A 22,247-nucleotide genomic window follows, 5' to 3' on the forward strand; every position below is an offset into this window, starting at 1 on the left:
GTTCAGTGATGTTACCATTATGCCACCATGAGATAACCACAATACTATACAAAATAGGCAAGCTCCCTGAATATAGGCAAGGGAAAAGCTGATAACAAATAAAAATATGGGCATTCGAATTAGGAACGGGAGAAGGCCATTTGGCCATTTTAGCCTGCTCAACCATTCAATAAAATCATGGCTAAATTGATTAAACCCCAACTCCACATTCCTGCCTACTCCCAATAATCTTTGATTGCCTTGTTAGTCAAAAATCTATCTACCTCTGCTTAAAAATGTTCAATCACCCTGATCCCACCATTCTCTGTGGAAGAGAGTTCTAAAGACTCACAGTCTTCTGACAGAAAATACATTTCTGCATCTCCGTCTTAAATTTTTAAACGGCGTTCCCTAGTTCTGGTCTCTCCCACAAGGAGCAACATCCTTTCAGCATCCACTCTTTTAAGTCCCCTCAGGATCTTGGATGTTTCAGTAAGATCACCTCTCATTCTTCTTAATCCAAATGGATGCAGAACTAGTCTGTTCAACCATTCCTCATAGCATAACCCCCCCCATCGCAGGTATCAGTTGAGTGAACCTTCTCTGAACTGCTTTTAATGTATTTATATCCTTTCTTAAATACAGAGAGCAAAACAGTACACAATATTCTCGATGTTGTCTCACCAATGTCCTGTACGGCTGTAGCAAAACATCCCTACTTTTATATTCCATTTGCCTTGCAATAAACAACAACATTCCATTTGCTTTCCTGATGGACATAAATCAGAATTCTCCAGTATTGTATGCTCCAGTACCACTGCCAGCGAGAATGGAGGATTTGGCGCTCAACCAAATCTCCACTCACTGCAGCGGGACTGGAGAATCCCAGCCACAGATCCTTGAAGGTGACGTCACAGGTGGAGAAGGTAGTGAATAAGGCATATGGCATGCTTGCCTTTATAGGATGGGGCACAGAGTATAAAAGTTGGGGTCTGATGTTGCAGTTGTATAGAACGTTGGTTCGGCCGCATTTGGAATACTGCGCCCAGTTCTGGTCGCCACACTACCAGAAGGACGTGGAGGCTTGAGAGAGAGTGCAGAGGAGGTTTACCAGGATGTTGCCTGGTATGGAAGGCCTTAGTTATGAGGAGAGATTGGGCAAACTGGGGTTGTTCTCACTGGAAAGACGGAGGATGAGGGGTGACCTAATAGAGGTGTATAAAATTATGAAAGGCATAGATAGGGTGAACGGTGGGAAGCTTTTTCCCAGGTCGGTGGTGACGTTCACGAGGGGTCATAGGTTCAAGGTGAGGGGGGGAGGTTTAACACGGATATCAGAAGGACGTATTTTACGCAGAGGGTGGTGGGGGCCTGGAATGCGCTGCCGGGCAAGGTGGTGGAGGCGGACACACTGGGAACGTTTAAGACTTATCTAGATAGCCACATGAACGGAGTGGGAATGGAGGGATACAAAAGAATGGTCTAGTTTGGACCAGGGAGTGGCGCGGGCTTGGAGGGCTGAAGGGCCTGTTCCTGTGCTGTATTGTTCTTTGTTCTTTGTTTGTACAGGTGAGTTCAGAGAATTCTGGCCATAATTACCTATAACGAAAACAGAAAATGCTGGAAAATCTCAGCAATCTGACAGCATCTGTGGAGATAGAACAGAGTTAACATTTCAAGTCTGACAAAAAGTTATCCAAACTTGAAACTATGGCTCTGTTCTCTCTCCACAACTGCTAGCAGACCTGCTGAGATTTTCCAACACTTTCTGTTTTTCTTTAAGATTCCAGCATCCACAGTAATTTGCTTTTATAATTACTGATAATCCCTGGCTCAATCCTTTCCTGGAAACCAAGTCCAAGCAAGTTGTTTTACCCATCAAACAAGAATTATTTTGAGTTTACCCATATCCATTGCAACACTAACACAATGTACTATCCCAAAGCATTGAACATTCAAATGATATTTGTTGTTATACAAAATAGTAACTGCATTATTCACTTTGCAATTCTTTGGATAATTCTTTCTTCTTGCTAAATTGTTATAATTTATTTTAGTTCAATTTCACAAATCTTCCAATCGTGCAATTTAAGTACAAATACTGGGAATTGTTTTTCTTTTTTATTCTTTCCTGGAATGTGGGCTTCGCTGGTTCGCTGGGCCAGCATTTGTTGCCCATCCTTCATTGCCCTTGAATTGAGTGGCAGTTAAGAGAAAACCATATTGCTGTGGATCTGGAGTCACAGTTAGGCCAGACCAGAAAGGGATAACAGATATCCTTCCTTAAAGGACATTAGTGAACTAGATGGGCTTTTACAAAAATCAACAATGGTCATCATTAGACTTGTAATCTCAAATTTATTTTTTAATTGTATTCAAATTTTGCCATCTGCCATGGTAGGATTTGAACCCAAGTCCCCAGAATTGTACCCTGGATTACCAGTCCAGTGGCAATACCACTATGCCAATACCCCACATCAAAACAGAAAGTTCTGGAAAACTCTGCAGGTTTGGCAGCATCATGGACAGAGAAACAGTGTTAATGTTCCGAGTCCAATACAACTCTTTTCCCAGTTCCTACCCTTCCTCTACGCCAGAATAAACACTTTGCAACATTGAAATGAGACCAGAAAGAAGCCTTTGTCCAAAAACTGACCGTCAAGCAGCACTGGTGTAAGTCCCACCTCTATTTCCACAGTCGGCCATTTTGCTCAAATATCCCACCATTCCCACACTTCCACTAATCTATGGGTCTACACAAAGTTCAGCACACTTACTTCTTCTGGCTTCCATGATCCAGAATTTGCTTTCAGGATTTCAGTTGTCATCTCATTTTAATTCTATATCTCGGTATGATCCTCCATTTTGCTCACACGAAATTGCTGTTTGTTTCTTACCTTCTCTCCCAATTGGACATCTTTCTTCCAGCCACTGTGCCTCATTTGTTTAGAATTCTCTGATAGCTTTCCCAACATTCTGCTTTCAAAAGTCTTTTTAAAAGCTTGCATATAGTTTTGTGACTTACCTCTGAATTCATTTATGTCTTGTTCAAAGTTCTCTGCATTCTTATCGAAAGGAATGTGAGATAACATTCAAATGTGGATCAGTATATAATTGCAAGCTGCTTTTGTTCCTAAAGATTGAGAAGTTTTTCAGCGTGGTCCAAGCTATGTTTGTCATTTGTAGAGTTGTTCCAAATTTGCTTTAATTAACCTCACATTTAAAACATTTAAAGTTTAGTGTTAACTTTTTTCTTTATTCATTCATGGGACATGGGCATTGCTGGCTGGCCAGTATTTATCGCCCATTCCTAATTGCCGTTGAGAGTCAACCACATTGCAGCGGCTCTGGAGTCACATGTAGGCTAGACCAGGTAAAGACAGCATATTTCCTTCCCTAAAGGACATTGGTGAACCAGATGGGTTTTTCCAACAATCAACAATGGTTTTCATGGTCATCAGTAGATTCTTAATTACAGGTATTTTTTATTAAATTCAAATTCCACCATCTGCCGTGACAGGATTCAAACCCATGTCCTCAGAACATCAGCTGAGTTTCTGAATTCATAGTCTAGCAATAATACCACTAGGCCATCACCTCCCCTTAACTAAGCAGTTGCTTTGTGTTTTCTTATAGGTCATCCTCAAAAGAGTTCTACAGTGAAAATTGGCATTTACTTAAAAGATGTTAACGACAATGCTCCTAAGTTAGCAGCAGTGTCCTCTTCATTTTCCATTTGCCTCCCTGCCAAAGAAGAGGAAAAAGTTACAATCTACGCTGAAGATGATGATACAGCATATGGTGCACCATTCAAATTTTCCACTGATGGAATTTCAGGCAAAAAAATCAATATAGAACAAATTAATGGTAAGTGAAGATGGTGGTTCCAACTTATTTAAGTGTAATACTAAAATCCAGTATTTCATATGATAGGTTTTTCTGTTCCAAAATTGGGGGTTGGTTTTGGCTGGACCAGAAGATCCCGCCCATAATCCTTTCTTTGCATATACAATATTGCCACTGGGTGAGATTTTGTCCTCATGTTACTCTGATTATGGACACAAACAGGGATATAGGGGGGCATAATACCCAATGCCATTCTGGCCCTGCTGTGGGACCAAACATGTCACTCCATCATCTTTGATTGTGACAGTTGTCCCCTGCCTCGGCTGGCAACCTCACTTCATCCACTTGCTTCTGGACATTTTTTTAGAGATCGAAATCAGACCCCTTTTTGTCCCAAAGGCACTTCTAATTTGAGGAGATGAGTCTGAGAGAAATCAAAAAACAGCACATAGTAACAGCATTACACCAAAATAATCTAACTAGAGTTTTATTTAAATATAGCAAACATTTGGGATTGTTTAACAGTAAGGTGAAATCTATTTTTGGAATCCCTTTGATGTATTTGCAAATCCTTGTACCTGAACAATGTCACTAGCGCGGTGATTGTCTTCACAGCCACTCACGCCTCTGTCGCCATGATGTTTGGTCCACACACTGAAGAAATAGAATATAAGATTCCTTTGAAAATCACTGACAATGGCTCTCCTCCCCTACAAGGAAACAGTATCATAGCAGGTAATAGTTTGTTGTTATCGGCTTAAGATACCAACCAGTTCTTAGTGCATGATTGTAATAAATATTACAAATGACCTTTTTGTAAGTTAACCATTTTGTTTTATCTCATGATCCTGAGCCATGAGCAAAGGAATAGAGTTAAAAACTGCAAATGATTAGTCCTATCTTTCAAATAGATCTCTGCTAATTTTTTCCATATTGAATGGCTCCAATGCCTTTCTGGATGGTGCTTCCCCACAATCACTTTCGACATAGTTAAATCTTAACGGTTGTGCATTTTTCAAAGCTTGAGCCTCTATTGTTGTTTGCAGCAATCTTGAACATATCTAGGTTTAATTTATATTTTTCCATAAATTTCCCAACATTACAATGGTGGATACAATTTAAAAGTACTTTATTGGCTGTGAAAGGTAATGTGTACAATGTGAGTTCCTTTTTTCTCCTTTGCCCTATTCAGATTCTATTTGCCCAAAGTAAGCAATCACATTTCTTCTAAGTGGACATAGAGGAACATGAGGATCCATGTTTTTTTAAAAGTTAATTTATTAGTCACAAGTGACAAGGCTTCCATTAACACTGCAATGAAGTTACTGTGAAATTCCCCTAGTCACCACAGTCTAGCACCTGTTCGGGTCAATGCACCTAACCAGCATGTCTTTCAGAATGTGGGAGGAAACCAGAGCACCCAGAGGAAACCCACACAGACACAGGGAGAACATGCAAACTCCACACAGACAGTGACCCAAGCCAGGAATTGAACACAGGTCCCTGGTGCTATGAAGCAGCAATGCTAACCACTGTGCTACTGTGCCACCTGACATGTATCATTGAAAATGCTAGAGGAGTTTGAGACAGTGGTTAATAAGGCAAGTGGAATCCTGGTTTATAGGTAGAGGCATAGAATACAAGAACAAGAAAGTTATGATAAACCTTTATGAAGCACTAATTTGATCCCAGCTGGAGTATTGTATCCAATTCTGGGCACCACACTTTACGAATGATCTGAAAGTGTTTAAGAGGGTTCTAAAAATGTTTGCAAGGATGGTTGTAGGGATGTGGGGCTTCAGTTTCTTGGATAGTTTGGAGAATCTGGGGTTGTTCCTCTTGGAAAGGAGAAGGTTGGGAGGAGATTTGATAGAGGGTCTGGATACAGTAGATCCAGAGAAACTGTTCCCACTGATGGTAAGGTTGAGAACCAGATTTAACATTAATGATAACTTGAGGAATAACTTATTTGTGCAGTGATTGGTTAGGAGCAATACTTGATAATGTGGCGAAGGCTTATTCAAAAGGGAATTGAATAATTATCTGAAGACAAAACAAATGCAGGGTTATGGAGAAAGGATGAGGATGGGATGAGGTAAGTTGTTTTTCCAGGGAACCAGTGTGGACATAACAGGCCAAGTGGCTCCTTCTATGCTGTAACCATTCTATGATTCTATTTTATGACTTCAGCTCAAATACTTTAAAATCATTTTAGATTTTCAATACTTTTCCCAATGTTTTGAATATATTTGCTGTAATTTGGCAATGAGAGTTGTGCACTTACTCCAGAGCGGTCTTTTATGGATTTAACGCCACCTCTTTGGATTAACGTTTCATCCCTCTGGCTATGCATTCCATGATATGATTCCGTACTGCTTCTGCACACAGTGAACTATCCACCACTACTTCTAGATTCCATTCATACTCCGTTATAGTTGTTTAGTTTATATTCCCATGGCTCCCTAGCTACCCTAACCTGTTCATTTTGCCCTTATCCACGCCATTAGCCACCCCTTCCCAGTCTACCTCCATCCATTTGTATTTTAGCTGTTCATTACTAGGAGTCATTCCAATTATTCAAGTAGCATATGAATGGGTTTCTTCTGAATATTGTTTGCCAAGTAATGGAGAGTTCTACTGACTGCGCAGCCTACAGACGCGCAGATCGAATGCAGACACTACTATCTGTTTTAATGTGTAACAGATCGGGAATTCCATAATCCTGTATATAAGGGTAACAAAGAATGCTGAGTGGCTGGCAGTTATTTCAGAATTACCTACAGAACAATATGCTGCAGGAATAATATGATAAATGCACGAATGGAGAGATGGCGTAAGGAAGAAGGTATTTTGATTCCTGGGACACTGGGAATCTATAAATAGAATCGAATCTCTACAGTGCAGAAGGAGGCTATTCAGTCCATTGAGTCTGCATCAACTCATATTTATGTATTTAAAACATATCTACCCTGTTAATCCCCCTAACCTACACACCCTGGGACATCAAAGGGCAATTTAGAATGGCCAATGAACCTAACCCACACATCTTTGGAGTGTGGGAGGAAACTGGAGCAGCCGGAGGAAACTCATGCAGACACAGGGAGAAAATGCAAAATCCACACAGTCACTCAAGGCCAGAATTGAGCCTGGCTAATCAATGTGCCACTGTGCTGCCCAGGAAAAGTGACCTATATAATGGTGATGCACTTTGGTAGATTGAACCAGGGCAGGACTTACTCAGTTAATGTTCAGGGCATTGGGGAGAGTTATAGAACAAAGAGATCTAGGGGTACAGGTTCATAGCTCCTTGATAGTGGAGTCACAGGTGGACAGGGTGGTGAAGACGGCATTCGGCATGCTTGGTTCATTGGTCAGAACATTGAAGTTGTACAATACATTGGTAAGGCCACACCAAGAATACTGTGTACAGTTCTGGTCACCCTATTCTAGAATAGACATTATTAAACTAGGATGCCACCAGGACTTGATGGTTTGAGTTATAAAGGGAGGGACTGGGACTTTTTTCCTTGGAGCTAGGAGGCTTAAGGGTGATCTTATAGAGGTCCATAAAATAATGAGGGGCATAGATGTGGTAGATAGTCAACATCTTTTCCTGAAGGGAGGGGAGTCTAAATCTAGAGGGCATAGGTTTAAGGTGAGAGGGGAGAGATACAAAAGGGTTCAGAGGGGCAATTTTTTCACAGAGGTTGGTGAGCATCTGGAACGAGCTGTCAGAGGTAGTAGTAGAGGAGGGTACAACTTTGTCTTTTAAAAAGCATTTAGATAGTTACATGGGTGCCTGGGCAGCACGGTGGCACACTGGTTGGCACTGTTGCCTCACAGCGCCAGGGTCCAAGATTCAATTCCGGCCTTGGGTCACTGTCTGTGTGGAGTTTGCATATTCTCCCCGTGTCTGTGTGGGTTTCCTCCAGGTGCTCCGGTTTCCTCCCACAGTCCAAAAGTGTGCAGGTTAGGTTGATTGGCCATGCTAAATTGACCCTAGTGTCAGGGGGTTTAACAGGGCAAATGTGTGGGGTTACGGGAATAGGGCCTGGTTTGGATTGTGGTCAATACAGACTCAATGGGCTGAATGACCTCCATCTGTACTGTAGGGATCCTACGAGATGGGTATAGAGGGATATGGGCCAAACGTGGGCAATTGGGAATAATTTAATGCTAAAAACAGGGTGGCATGGACAAGTTGGGCCGAAGGGCTTGTTTCCATGTTGTAAACCTGTGTGACTCTATGGGCCCTATTTTACCATTTTGATTCTAAGTGCTGGGCGGACTTGAATCTGGGAATGTTTCAGATCCGACTTTTCGACCTGCTCTCAGGCGCCCCTATACACACTCTGCCTGAAAAAATATCAGCAATTCCGAATCGCGCTGCAGAAGCCTGTGGGCGGGGCTTAACGCGCCCGAAATCCTGCAGCTCCGATTGGCGCCTCCAACTGCGCATGCGCAGAAAAAAAATGACAATGCGGCTCTCCTGCCACATCGCTCCCGGGCCGGATAATGCCTCCCCCTGGCCCTCATTGACATTGCCCCACCCCCCCAACATTACTGACCCCTTTATCCCCCCACCCCCACCGCCACCCAGACTGATCATGGGCCCCTCCCCCCCACCCTCCCCCTCACCGATCTCAGGCAGAGTGGCAGCGGACCCCCCTTTCCCCCTCACTGATCTCAGGCAGAGTGGCAGTGGACCCCCCTTTCCCCCTCACTGCTCTCAGGCAGAGTGGCAGCGGACCCCCCTTTCCCCCTCACTGATCTCAGGCAGAGTGGCAGCGGACCCGCCTTTCCCCCTCACTGCTCTCAGGCAGAGTGGCAGCAGACCCCCCTTTCCCCCTCACTGCTCTCAGGCAGAGTGGCAGCGGACATCCCTACCCCTTCCCCACCCCACCGATCTCAAGCAGAGAGCCGTCGGATGCCCGGCACCTACCTCCACACTAGCTGGAGCGCCCCATTTGGACTTTTGTGGAGCATGTCTGTTTTGTGCCGATACAGGCTGGGCGAACGCGATGGTAAAGGGGGAAGTGCTGGTAAGGTTGGGCGTGCAGCCCGTTAAGTCAATTTAAATGCATGCAAATGTACTTAAATGGTTGTCACGCCTGTTTCGTGCGTGGTCCCGATTGCAGCCATTTTCGGGCCTTGGTAAAGGGGGAACTGGCGTGGAGGCGCTACTCGCCTTACACCCGACTTTACCAAGTTTTAGTGCCTGAAAACGGGTGCAACTTTATGGTAAAATCGGGCCCTATGACTCTTTAATATGAACAAGATTTCAGCTGAACCAAGCTGGGCCAATTGGCAGAGTAACTAATGCTAGTGGAGAAGGGGAACAATGAGAGAAACTCAAGGATTGGCAGAAAGTAATGCAGAATAGATTGGACTGTAATAAAATTAAAAGGGAAAGCAGGAAAGTCAGACAGGGGCAGGATTGAGTTATATGCCCTTACCTTCACAAAGTATTATGAATGAAATTGATGAGCTCATGGCACATGTTGTTGTTAGTGTTATACAAAAGCATAAATAGTGATATGGGGCGGCATTTTCCCATCCCGCCCTCCATGGGAATCTTAGCAGGTGGGACAGGACCATACAAAGGTCCGTTGACCTCGGGGGGGGGGGGGGATTTGAGGCGAGCGCAGCCAGAATATCCTTCCCATGGCTTAAGCGAGGACAGGATTCAGAACCAAACAATTCTGGCTGCTAGGTATTCAAGGTGTGATTAAGCAGGAAGATGGAAGGAGTGACAGCAGTATTAATCAAATATCTTGGGGTATAATCTTCACTTGGTGACATGGTGTAAAATGAATGACAAGAAGTTTTGATTTGGGGCGCCTCAGGGATTTAGCGGAAGACATATGGAATTTTCATAATGGGGTTACGGGAATAGGGCCTGGGTGGGATTGTGGTCAGTGCATGCTCGATGGGCCAAATGGCCTTCTTCTGCACTGTAGGATTCTATGGATTCTATGAAATGGTTGTAGTCACAAAGAATACAATTCAAAGAACAAAGAACAAAGAAAATTACAGCACAGGAACAGGCCCTTCGGCCCTCCAAGCCTGCACTGACCATGCTACATGACTTAACTAAAACCTCTTACCCTTCCGGGGACCATATCCCTCTATTCCCATCCTATTCATGTACTTGTCAAGATGCCCCTTAAAAGTTACTATCGTATCCGCTTCCACTACCTCCCCCGGGAACAAGTTCCAGGCACCCACTACTCTGTGCACAAAATCTGCCTCGTACATCTGTTTTAAACCTTGCCCCTCGCACCTTAAACCTAAGCCTCCTAGTAATTGACTCTTCCACCCTGGGAGAAAGCTTCTCACTATCCACTCTGTCCATGCCTCTCATAATCTTGTAGACTTCTATCAGGTCTCCCCTCAACGTCCGTCGCTCCAGTGAGAACAAACCAAGTTTAAGAACATAAGAACAGAAGAAATAGGAGCAAGAGTAGTCCATCTAGCCCCTCGAGCCTGCCCCGCCATTCAATAAGATCATGGCTGATCTGAAGTGGATCAGTTCCACTTACCTGCCTGATCCCTATAACCCCTAATTCCCTTACCGATCAGGAATCCATCTATCCGTGATTTAAACATATTCAACGAGGTAGCCTCCACCACTTCAGTGGGCAGAGAATTCCAGAGATTCACCACCTTCTGAGAGAAGAAGTTCCTCCTCAACTCTGTCCTAAACTGATCCCCCTTTATTTTGAGGCTGTGCCCTCTAGTTCTAGCTTCCTTTCTAAGTGGAAAGAATCTCTCCACCTCTACCCTATCCAGCCACTTCATTATCTTATAGGTCTCTATAAGATTCCCCCTCAGCCTTCTAAATTCCAACGAGTACAAAGCCAATCTGCTCAGTCTCTCCTCATAATCAACACCCCTCATCTCTGGTATCAACCTGGTGAACCTTCTCTGCACTCCCTCCAAGGCCAATATATCCTTCCGCTAATAAGGGGACTAATACTGCACACAGTATTCCAGCTGCGGCCTCACCAATGCCCTGTACAGATGCAGCAAGACATCTCTGCTTTTATATTCTATCCCCCTTGCGATATAGGCCAACATCCCATTTGCCTTCTTGATCACCTGTTGCACCTGCAGACTGGGTTTTTGCGTCTCATGCACAAGGACCCCCAGGTCCCTTTGCATAGTAGCATATTGTAATTTTTTCCCATTTAGATAATAATCCAATTTGCTATTATTTCCTCCAAAGTGAATAACCTTGCATTTGTCAACGTTATACTCCATCTGCCAGATCCTCGCCCACTCACTCAGCCTGTCCAAATCTCTCTGCAGACCTTCTACGCCCTCCACACAATTTACTTTTCCACTTATCTTTGTGTCGTCTGCAAACTTTGTTACCCTACACTCAGTCCCCTCCTCCAGATCGTCTATATAAATGGTAAATAGTTGAGGCCCCAGTACCGATCCCTGCGGCATGCCACTAGTTACCATCCGCCAACCAGAAAAGCACCCATTTATTCCGACTCTCTGCTTCCTGTCGGATACCCCAATCCACGCTAACACCCTACCCCCAACTCCGTGTGACCCAATCTTCTTCAGCAACCTTTTGTGAGGCACCTTATCAAACGCCTTTTGGAAATCCAAAAACACCACATCCACCGGTTCCCCTCCGTCAACCGCACTAGTCACATCTTCATAAAAATCCAACAAGTTCGTCAAGCACGACTTTCCCCTCATGAATCCATGCTGCGTCTGCTTAATCGAACCATTCTTATCCAGATGGCCTGCTATTTCTTCTTTAATGATGGATTCCAGCATTTTCCCAACTACAGACGTTAAGCTAACCGGCCTGTAGTTACCCGCCTTTTGTCTATTTCCTTTTTTAAACAGCGGCGTAACATTAGCCGTTTTCCAATCCGCCGGCACTACCCCAGAATCCAACGAATTTTGATAAATAACCATCCGCTATTACCTCTGACATTTCTTTCAGTACCCTGGGATGCATTCCATCCGGGCCCGGGGACTTGTCCACCTTCAGTCCCGTTAGTCTACCAAGCACTGCCTCCCTGGTAACATTAATTGTATTGAGTACCTCTCCTCCTACCAACCCTCTATCGTTAATATTCGGTAAACTATTTGTGTCTTCCACCGTGAAGACCGACACAAAAAACTTATTTAAAGTTTCAGCCATTTCCTCATTTCCCACTATTAAATCCCCCCTCTCGTCCTTCAAGGGTCCAACATTCACTCTTGCCACTCTATTCCTTTTTATATATTTGTAAAAGCTTTTACTATCATTTTTTATATTTAGAGCTAGCCTAGCTTCATAACCTATCTTTCCTTTCTTTATCGCTTTCTTAGTCGTTCTTTGTTGTTTCTTAAAGTTTTCCCAATCTTCCGATTCTCCACTATTTTTGGCCACTCTGTAGCATCGTTCTTTAATTTAATACTCTCCTTAATTTCCTTTGTTATCCACGGCTGGTTATCCCTTTTCTTACAGTCCTTCTTTATCACTGGAATATATTGTTGCTGAGTATTGAAAAGGATCTCCTTAAAAATCCTCCACTGTTCCTCAGCTGTCCTACCTACCAGTCTGCTCTCCCAGTCTACCTTAGCCAATTCAGCCCTCATCCTATCGTACTTCCCTCTGTTCAAACAGAGGACACTGGTATGGGACCCTACTTTCTCCTCTTCCATTTGTACCAGAAATTCGACCATATTGTGATCACTAGACCCAAGAGGGTCCTTCACAAGAACATCCTTAATTCTACCTACCTCGTTTATCCAACCTCTCCTTATAGCTAATGACCTCCATACCAGGCAACATCCTGGTAAATCTTTTCTGTACCCTCTCCAAAGCCTCCACATCCTTCTGGTAGTGTCGCGACCAGAATTGAACACTATATTCCAAGTGCGGCCTAACTAAGGTTCTATAAAGCTGCAACATGATTTGCCAATTATTAAACTCAATACCCCAGCCGATGAAGGCAAGCATGCCGTATGCCTTCTTGACTACCTTCTCCACCTGCATTGCCACTTTCAGTGAGCTGTGTACCTGTACACCCAGATCCCTTTGCCTATCAATACGCTTAAGGGTTCTGCCATTTACTATATATTTCCTATCTGTATTAGACCTTCCACAATGCATTACCTCACATTTGTCCAGACTAAACTCCATCTGCCATTTCTCCGCCCAAGTCTCCAACTGATCTATATCCTGCTGTATCCTCTGATGGTCCTCAATTCAATAATTTCGTTACAGCCTTTTCTGTCCTGTAGGAGGGCCAAGAAACTGGTTGGAAAAATTCAAATCAGGAATAACAGGAAAGGTGGGAACAGATTATGGATGCAAGACACGTTTAAGGATTTTGGAGAGGAAAAGGAGCTTGCAGCTTGTGGCAGGAATTAGCAAGGGCAGAGTTAGAGGAGGGGGTGAAGACAACAGTTTAGAAAGGAAAGGGGGCAGTACCTGTTTTGTCTTGAGTTTGGTGTCCACATTGGGTTTCTTTAGAGTTTATCTGTTACACTAAGAAAGCTGCCATAGACAGTTATTGGTTAAAAAAATCTGGTTTATTTATTAGTGTCAGAAGTAGGCTTACATTAACACTGCAATGAAGTAACTATGAAAATCCCCTAGTTGTCACACTCCAGTACCTATTCAGGTTACACTAAGGGAAAATTTAGCATGGCAAATGCACCTAACCAGTATGTCTTTTGGACTGCGGGAGGAAACTGGAGCACCCGGAGGAAACCAACATGGACACGGGGAGAACATGCAAACTCTGCACAGACAGTGACCCAAGCTGGGAATCGAACCCAGGTCCCTGGCGCTGTGAGGTAGCAGTGCTAACCATTGTGCCACCATGCCACCCACACAAATTAATCTACATCTCTTACTCTACTTGAGTTTGTACTTCTGCTTCCCACCAAATCTCAGTCTCTTAGGCTTGTGATACTGCATCATAGTTACATCAGCAGTTACATCAGGATCAGGTACTCCTGATGTTAACCCTTTACTCTTCAGTGCCCGAAGCTAAGGAAGGATTTACAATGTCACTTAACTGAGGACCAGGAAGGGAAATTGGATGACTTCAGTTGAGCAGGGTGGGGGGGTTGAAAAGTACCGTGAAGTAAGTTTCTTGGAAACATGAGCTCAGAGAGACCGTGAAAAGGTGAGAGAGAATTAGAAAGGGATGGGGGAGTTTCAGGGCTCAGGCAGAGGAGGTCTCAGGGGATGTTTGTTTTGGTTGGCAATGAATGGGGGTGGAAGCAGTAGAATCACCTCACTGAATAGTTTATATATTTAATAAAGACTTCCACGGGCTCCTTACACTTTTTACTGTGAGGATGGAGGGAGCAGTAAAGGAGGGTTTGAAGAGATGATTGGTTATGAAGCTAACAAGTCACAGGTTGTTATTGTTCTGCAGAATGATCCTAGAATTGTTTCTGCAGAGATTGTGGCCAGCTGGAACATATATGATCAAGCCAGATTGGCAATAGATGGTTCAGCCAGTTGTGTGCCAGATACTCTCAAATCTGTATTCCTCAGGCTGATCTGTGTGTTATGCTTGCCAAAAAATCTGTGTCTCAACCCAGTCTTTTCTTCTGGTTGCCATTTCTCTGTAGATGCTGGCTGCAGGGTTTACTATTTGTGCATGCTAAGACAGGTTTCAAGAAAGGATGATTAAAGCATATGACATTCCTTTATAATCTTTCCCCGCTAAAATTCTTCCTCTTATCAGTATTTTGACTTTAATCATACTAATCTGAAATCGGTCTAGCTGTACGTGTGAGGCAATTTTTCTGCATTTGCACTCTTCATCTACAGCTGACACCGAAACTCCTGTTTAGTTCAATGTCAAACAAAATCAAGAAAATGAATTTTATTGGATGGCATTAGATTGAGAAATTATCCAACACTTTAATGTGAAAGCGGTTGTGCTGATTTGTGTGAGTCAGTAAATCTGTAGAAAATGTTGGGGGAAACAAAAATGAAAGATGTGGATAAATAGAAGTACTGGAAATCTGAAATATCAAAAGAAAAATAAATATGCTATCCGCATTCATGATAAAGAACATTGAAAAAAAGTATGGAAGGAAGCCCCTCGCCTAAATACCAAATAATTTCAGCTTTTTAGATTCGATTTTCCTCATGAAAAAGTATGCACATATATTTAATGAAGGCACTGTCTAATTTATCACATTATACTTGCAGAGGAATATATTTGTACCTGAGAGTTAAATCTTTTAAATAGAACATATTTTATGAATAGCCTCTTTAGCTTGGTTATGTCATAAGTATGGGTTGAGCCATTGGGTGGGATTTTATGGCTTTGCTCATCCTGAAACCGTAAAATCAACAGACCTTCCCAAGCTCCCCCTCACCTGCTCAGATTCCCGTGGCAGGCGGGACAGTAAAATTCCAGCCATTGTCTTAATGATGTGATGATAGCAATTGTAAACTTTGCGATTTAATCTTTATGGTGCCACAGAAGAGGGTTTTATGTTTGTGGCTCCCAATTCACTTCCTTGGGTCATTGAGAGAAGTTTTGGTTATATTGGCTTTTGGACCATCTGATAATTCCCAAAATCTAGGTCGAGTCCATACTCTCTCTGACTGGCATATGTCACAGTAGGGAACTGCACCATCTTATAGCTAGCAGTAACATGTTGCTAACCTGCATGTTGCTGGTGATATTTGCAACCTTGTAGGTAGACCCAGCAAGCATGGGCTTGGATATGAAGTATATGATCTTTCAGCCATTTGCCAAGAGTGAGTGAATAATGAGGGCTGATAAAGAACAAATGTAGCAAGCCCTCCAGTATTCATTCCCTCAAACTCAGATATGAGGTGTGGTATATCTGGAATATTATTTGCTAGATGGCAGGATATGAGCCCATTTTTTCCCCATTCCATGTTGGCTTGAGAATTGGCTTGGATGTCACACTTAAGCCTCTTCATGAGGCTTTTAGTATGTTGTGCACTACCCCATTACTGTCATGTGATGGTATCAGATTTGTACGTAAAGCATCCCGATTTGACTAGTTAATATTGTGTTATCTATCAACATCTTGGAGGTTACCATTGACCAGAAGCTAAACTGGAGCCGCCATATAAATACCATGGCTACAAGAGCAGGTCAGAAGCTGGGAATTCTGTGGCGAGTAACTTACCTCCTGACTCCCCAAAGCCTGTCCACCATATACAAAGGAGTGTGATGACTTCGGAGTGTGATGGAATACTCTCCACTTGCCTGGATGAGTGCAGGTCCAAATAACTCAGCTCGACATTATCCAGGACAAAGTGGACTTTTGATTGGAAACCCATCCACCATGTTCAACATTGACTCCCTCCTCCACCGATGCACAGTGTGTACAATCAAAAGAAGCACAGCAGCAATTCACCAAAGCTCCTCCGATAGTACCTTCCAAACCCATGACCTCTACGATCATGAAGGGCATGGGCAGTGGATACATGGGAACAATTCCATCACCTGCAAGTTCTCCCACCAAGCCACTCATCATCCTGATCTGGAAACATATTGAAATTCCTTCACTGATACTGGGTCAAAATCGTGGAACTCCCTAACAGCACTGTGGGTGTAACACTACACAGACTGCAGTGGTTCAAGAAGGTGCTTCACCACCAACCTCTGAGGGACAGTTAGGGATGGGCAAGGGTGGCCTAACCAGTGATGTCCATGTTCTGTAAAATAATTTAAAAAGTGTGCATCTTATATGGTTCTCTTTGTTTTCCTCCTCAGTTAATATCTGTAAGTGCGTAGAAGGAAACAGGTGCTTTATTCCGCTAACGGACCAACCTGGACCATCAAAAGTAGCCCTTGCAGTTGGAATACTGGTTGGAACCTTTGCTGTCATAGGTAGGTACATGCCTACAGCCAGGCTGCAGGTTCAATAAGAATTTCTGTTGCTAAAATGTCACTTATTTATTGAAAAGTGGTTTAAATAATAAACATTCGTTCACAAAATGTTTCCACAGGTTTGATCCTCGCAGTGGTATTATTACGAATGAAACGCAGAAAGAGTGATAAAATAGACCCCAAAGCAGCACGGAATGAGAAAGAAACTATACCTCTGGCATAATGCTAGAAACTTGAATATCTACTGTTCCCGAAGGAAATTATTTTGCAGGGTCAACCTTGTAGTCTTTGAAGATCCTCTCACAAACACTTCTCTTTTTAACGTTTGGCAAAAGCTTTGAATGCAATTTAATTTGGTGTTGATTTTACCAGAAACATTTATTTATAACTCAAATTTTACAGAATCCTTTAAAAAAAAATTAGAAGGATGTGTGCATAGAGTGTATTCATTACATTCCACTGTGCCAATAAAAGTGCTGTGTAATATTTGGAATGCCACTCATCAATCTTGCTTTCTAGAACCTAAATTTGAATCTTATTTTGAGTGAATGTGACTGTAGAATTTTTGGAGTCAAAAGAGAAAATGCTGGAAAACCTCAGCAGGTCTGGCAGCATCTGTAAGGAGAGAAAAGAGCTGACGTTTCAAGTCCAGATGACCCTTTGTCAAAGCTGGTTTCAGATTCCAGCATTGCAGTAATTTGCTTTTATTCATTTTTGGAGTTTTATTGTTAGGATCTGTTTGATTTTAAAAAAAAGTTATTTGCAATTAAAATTTGTTTGATGCTGGTTTGCAAATATTTCTTGCCAAAATAGCTATTTTTGTTATTTCCTTTATAGTTAATAGAATATGTAAAGAAAGGGGACGGTTCTGAGTGATGACAAGACAAACCATTCATACAGGACAAGCTGGTGTACCCTCCGCACTTAACACTGGGGCACTGTCTTCATGAGTTATATTTTGGCATCCAAAATGAAGCAGCCAAGATTTTCAACATTTTTGTTAAATGCTTCAGCCTTAAGCCAGTTAGTTAATGCTTGAACCTTCGCTTAATGAGTGATACAAGCCACGCACCATTTCAGGTTTAGTGAAGTCACATTACAGTCATGCAATGAAACAGTTTGACCCGAGTCTCACTATTGCATTTCATGTTTGTTAGGAAAAAATGCTTTATAAATACGTCTTTAGAAATATTCCAATCGGTGAGCTGGGCTGAGTTAGGTGATCCCAGCAAGAGCAGTGTTGGACGCACTGCACTTGATAAAATCACCAATGGAGTAAAGAGGAGAAAAAGCAGCCAGGATTTTAACTCCTGAAAATTATCCAGTGACCTGACCTGCCCTGCAAAAATGGACATGGGTGAACATCAGATGACGACATGGTTTTTTGGGCTTGGCGTGATGTTCACTGTGGCGAACCCAACCTGACAGTAATTACGGTCTAGGTTTGCACACAATGGGTGGGATTTTATGGCCTCGCTCATCCCGAAACCGTAAAATCCTGCCCGAGGTCAACGGACCTTTCCATTGTCCGCCCCTCGCCCGCTCCGATTCCCGAGGCAGGCGGGGCAGTAAAACTCCTGCCATTGGGTGCTTCTGTCCAGAGTATTGGATGGCTGCTGGCATTGGCGGGGCTGTATCCGGCCAAACATCAGTGCCTTCAGGAAAAGGTGAGAAAGCAACGAAGGGAATGGGTGAGGGTGGGGGGGAGAAATAGATGCTGTAAATATATCGCTTCAGCCGCGTGCCAGATAAATAGGCTTTGCTGTTTGTTGAGATCGTTTGTGTTACACGGATATCTTTTCCCTCATATTCCTTCTGGGCCTTCATACCAAAGAAAGTGCTGTGTAAATAAGATTTATGTTTGAATTATAGTGTTTTTTTTTGTCCAGCTGTTGTTGAGTATCTTTCATTATGTTAATATTAAACTGAAATGTTATTGGCTAAAACGATGAAGCCCCTGCTGCAACAAGATAGCAACAAATACAGGTTTTTAAGAAAATGATTGTTGTAATTCCTTTGTAACCTTGTGTGATCATGTTCAAGGTAGATTTATTGCTTATTTTGCATGTGGAAATATTTTTGACCTCAGCAGTTTCTTCTTATGGCTAAATGTGATGATTTTAATATGAAAATATCTGCTAAACTGACCTTTGATGCTGCATTGTTTGTTTTCTTCTGTGCATAATCTTCTCATGGGGCTTCTTATTATTAGTGCTCAGGGATGACTGGTGATAATTAATTGTACAATGAGACCGGGCTACTGGAATGACTAGCTAGTTAGAAATTACATAAATGTTTTTATAACACCATGCTATAATCGCATGCTTCAACTTCTCCAATCTCACTGAATAGGGCCTTTTCTGTCTGGTTGTCAAATTAGCAGATTTACTAACTTGTCAGAGAGAAAACCCGATTATAAAGGTTTACAAAGATGCACTCAGCCTCTGAAAGTTGATGCAGACAATCACTGTACAATGCCAACACCAAACCATCTTAATGTGGCAGATTTATCTTGTCTTGCACACAATGGGCGGGATTTTATGGCCTCGCTCCTCCCAAAACCGTAAAATCCCACCTGAGGTCAATGGACATTTCCATTGTCTGTCCCTTGCCCGCTTCGATTCCCGTGGCAGGCGGGGCAGTAAAATTCCTGCCACGGGAATCGGAGCGGGCAAGGGAGTAAATATTCTTTGAGATCTACATTTGAAATGTTTTGAATATGTCGTTTTCCAAATTGTGATTCGCTTTTGAGGATTATGGTGCTAAGATATTGCAATGTTGCCCTGAGAGAGAATAGAAGTGGTTGAGTGTGCCCTACATGGGGTTACGGGGATAGGGGCCTGGGCGGGATTGTTGTCGGTGCAGGCTTGATGGGCTGAATGGCCTTCTTCAATGATTTACATTCAAATGAATATTTGGCAGCTAAATAATGTATTAGCTTTTCCAGTGCGGCTATAAGAGTAGAGTAGCATATTCTACAACTGACCCAGGATCACATTTAGCCTTTTAAATGTATGAAAGGGTCCCTAATATCTAACGTCAAGTAACTAGGAACCCATTGCTAGTCTTTTCTTTGTATGGTCAAATTTAAGTAATTGAAGTTGTGCTTCAGTAAGGTTTGGTCGGTGATGTGTCATTGAACATGAACTATGGTTCTAGGTGAATCAACAAGGCTCCAGGTTCAACCTATGGTTTGTGCTGTTAGTGGATCCTAGTCAGGACGATAATAGGCCTTTACTAACGATCTCAGTGTCAATGGCCAAGATTTATGCGTGCAGAGATTTGAGATAAATCAGCACACACAAACTGGGTGGCATGGTAGCACAGTGATTAGCACTGCTGCTTCACAGGTCCAGGGACCCGGGTTCGATTCCCGGCTTGGGTCACTGTCTGTGTGGAGTTTGCACATTCTCTCTGTGTCTGGATGGGTTTCCTCCGGGTGCTCCGGTTTCCTCCCACAGTCCAAAGATATATGGGTTAGGTTGATTGGCCATGCTAAAATTGCCCTTAGTGTCCCGGGATGCGTAGGTTGGAGGGATTAGTGGGTAAATATATAGGGATACGGGGATAGGGCCTCGATGGGATTGTGGTCGGTGCAGACCCGATCGGCCGAATGGCCTCTTTCTGCACTGTAGTGTTTCTATGATTCTACATGGATCTATGTGGTCAGTATATCTCTGTTCCACACTGATCAGTGAACCACTGGAAGAGTGAAAATTGAATTGCAAGCATAGCTTTTTTATGTCAGATTACTATGATATTCATTTTGGAGACAGGTGGTGCAATGAGTTAACACATTATTCTTACAGCTGTGATGTCTGGGTTCAAATTAATGGGATGAAAGTTTCCTCTTTCTTCTGGCTTTAAGGATCTCTTGTGAAATAAGCTTGAACAGTCATAGCTCCTAGTGCAATACAAAACAGAAAATCTCAGAGAGAATGACCACAAGGATAGCTAGTGTGGCAAAGGGAAAGTCCAACTTCTGTAGTAGGCATATATTGGGCAGAGTAAGGTGTGTGTTGCTCTGCATCAGATCTGTGCTTTCCATGAGACTTGGAAAGTGTTCTACACTGGCACTGGGTGCCAAGTTGGTTATATCTTTCTTGTTGAATACAAAACTCACTGAAGTAGAGGTATATTTCCAATCCAGCTTGATTGTGCTGCCACTGTTTTGTTTTTGTACTTTTATATGAATCACACTATTCCAAGCTGTAGCATTTTTATACTCGATCTATCCTCAATACTAGGGTTGTTGAAAATTGCAAAGAAATAAAACGCACTAAAGCTACACTAATGTAACAGTTTTGTATGGTCTGGTCTGGGTATTAAAAAAATGAATTAAAATAAATGAGAAAAGGATTTCAAGATTTATTGGATTTTTTTTGTAATAACTGGAGGCGACGTGATGTGTCTCCAACAACAAGAAGGCTTTATTAGACTATAAAAATCATTTACACTCGAAGGGTCTGACAGAATCATGTGCATAATCTCTGCTGTCTTCTCCTCCCTGCCTCCAACTGAGGTCATCCCAGTCCCAGGATATGGCCCGGCTTCCCTCACTACCGTTCCATAATGTCTTGTCCCATCATGTGGCCTGCAAAGGATCACCTCTTAAAAGGGCCATATTACCACAATCTTTCTCCCCCAACTCTTGAGTCCACCCATGAGCGAAAACAAAAGAGAAACACCATTACACATAGGCATACAGACACAATGAGGGTGATTCTCCCAGCCCGCTACGCTGCTCCTAGCAGCGCATCTGGCCAGGAGACATTAGTGGAGGCCGTTTTGCAGCTCTCTGCTGGGCGTCAAGGCCTCTGTGCGTCTCTAGGGCAAAGATTTCCGGCGTGGAGCTGATTTCAATATTGAAATAGCAATTTGCATTTCATTAGTGGGTCCAGGACTGAAGTCTGCGCCTGTTAGCGTCCCACCAGGAGTGGTTCACTCCAGCGGGGTTTATAACTGCTTCCCACGAACAGGGAACAGGTGGCCGCTGAGGGAACCGAGGCCCCCTTAAGAGGTCAGAGGTAAGGGGGTGCCTTCTGGGCAGTGCCAGCCTAGTAGTGCCAGGTTGGGCCCCTGGTGCTGCCCAAGGGGAACCTTAGCACTGCCCACCGGGCATTAAGCAGTGCCAAGTGGGCGGGGGCAGAGGGGGTGGGGCCTATTGGGGCAGAGCCTATGGGGGTGATAGGTGTGGGTGGGGAGTCCCACTGCCACGTTGAACAGGGATCGGTAGCAAAGGGAGGGAGGACAGTGATCAGGGCTGGCCATCCGGGTGGGTGGGGAGGGGGGGGTCATCGGGAATGCCGGGGGGGGGGTCAAGGCTGCTGGTGGGGGGGGGGGGGGCGGTGGTAGGGACTGCCGGGTGGGGGGTGGTTGGGACTGCAGGGGGTCTAATCAGGGGCAGATCGGGAGATCGGAGCTGGCCGGAGGGGGGGCACATTGGGACTGGCCGGGTAGGTCCGGGAGGCCAGCGATCGGGGGGGTTTGGGGGGTTGGAAGGCGAATGATGAGGGAGTTACGGGGCTGGCCAGCGATCGGGAGACCGGCAGTGCGGGGCCA

At 43.6% G+C, this 22,247-nt stretch overlaps 1 protein-coding gene across 3 annotated transcripts in view; it reads left to right on the forward strand.

The window, feature by feature from the left end:
• The window catches only part of cdh17 (cadherin 17, LI cadherin (liver-intestine)), a 111,252-nt gene extending 90,202 nt beyond the window's left edge, over positions 1-21,050 (forward strand). For all 3 annotated transcript variants that reach the window (XM_078215983.1, XM_078215981.1, XM_078215982.1), the window contains 4 exons: positions 3,616-3,846; positions 4,441-4,560; positions 16,569-16,685; positions 16,805-21,050. In XM_078215983.1, the coding sequence (XP_078072109.1) occupies positions 3,616-3,846; positions 4,441-4,560; positions 16,569-16,685; positions 16,805-16,908 (572 nt within the window). In that variant the 3' untranslated portion in view covers positions 16,909-21,050. The remainder of the gene's footprint in view (positions 1-3,615; positions 3,847-4,440; positions 4,561-16,568; positions 16,686-16,804) is intronic.
• Positions 21,051-22,247: the final 1,197 nt, after the last annotated feature.

Source organism: Mustelus asterias, chromosome 7 (genome assembly GCF_964213995.1).
Source record: "Mustelus asterias chromosome 7, sMusAst1.hap1.1, whole genome shotgun sequence".
NCBI classification, from domain to species: Eukaryota; Metazoa; Chordata; class Chondrichthyes; order Carcharhiniformes; family Triakidae; genus Mustelus; species Mustelus asterias.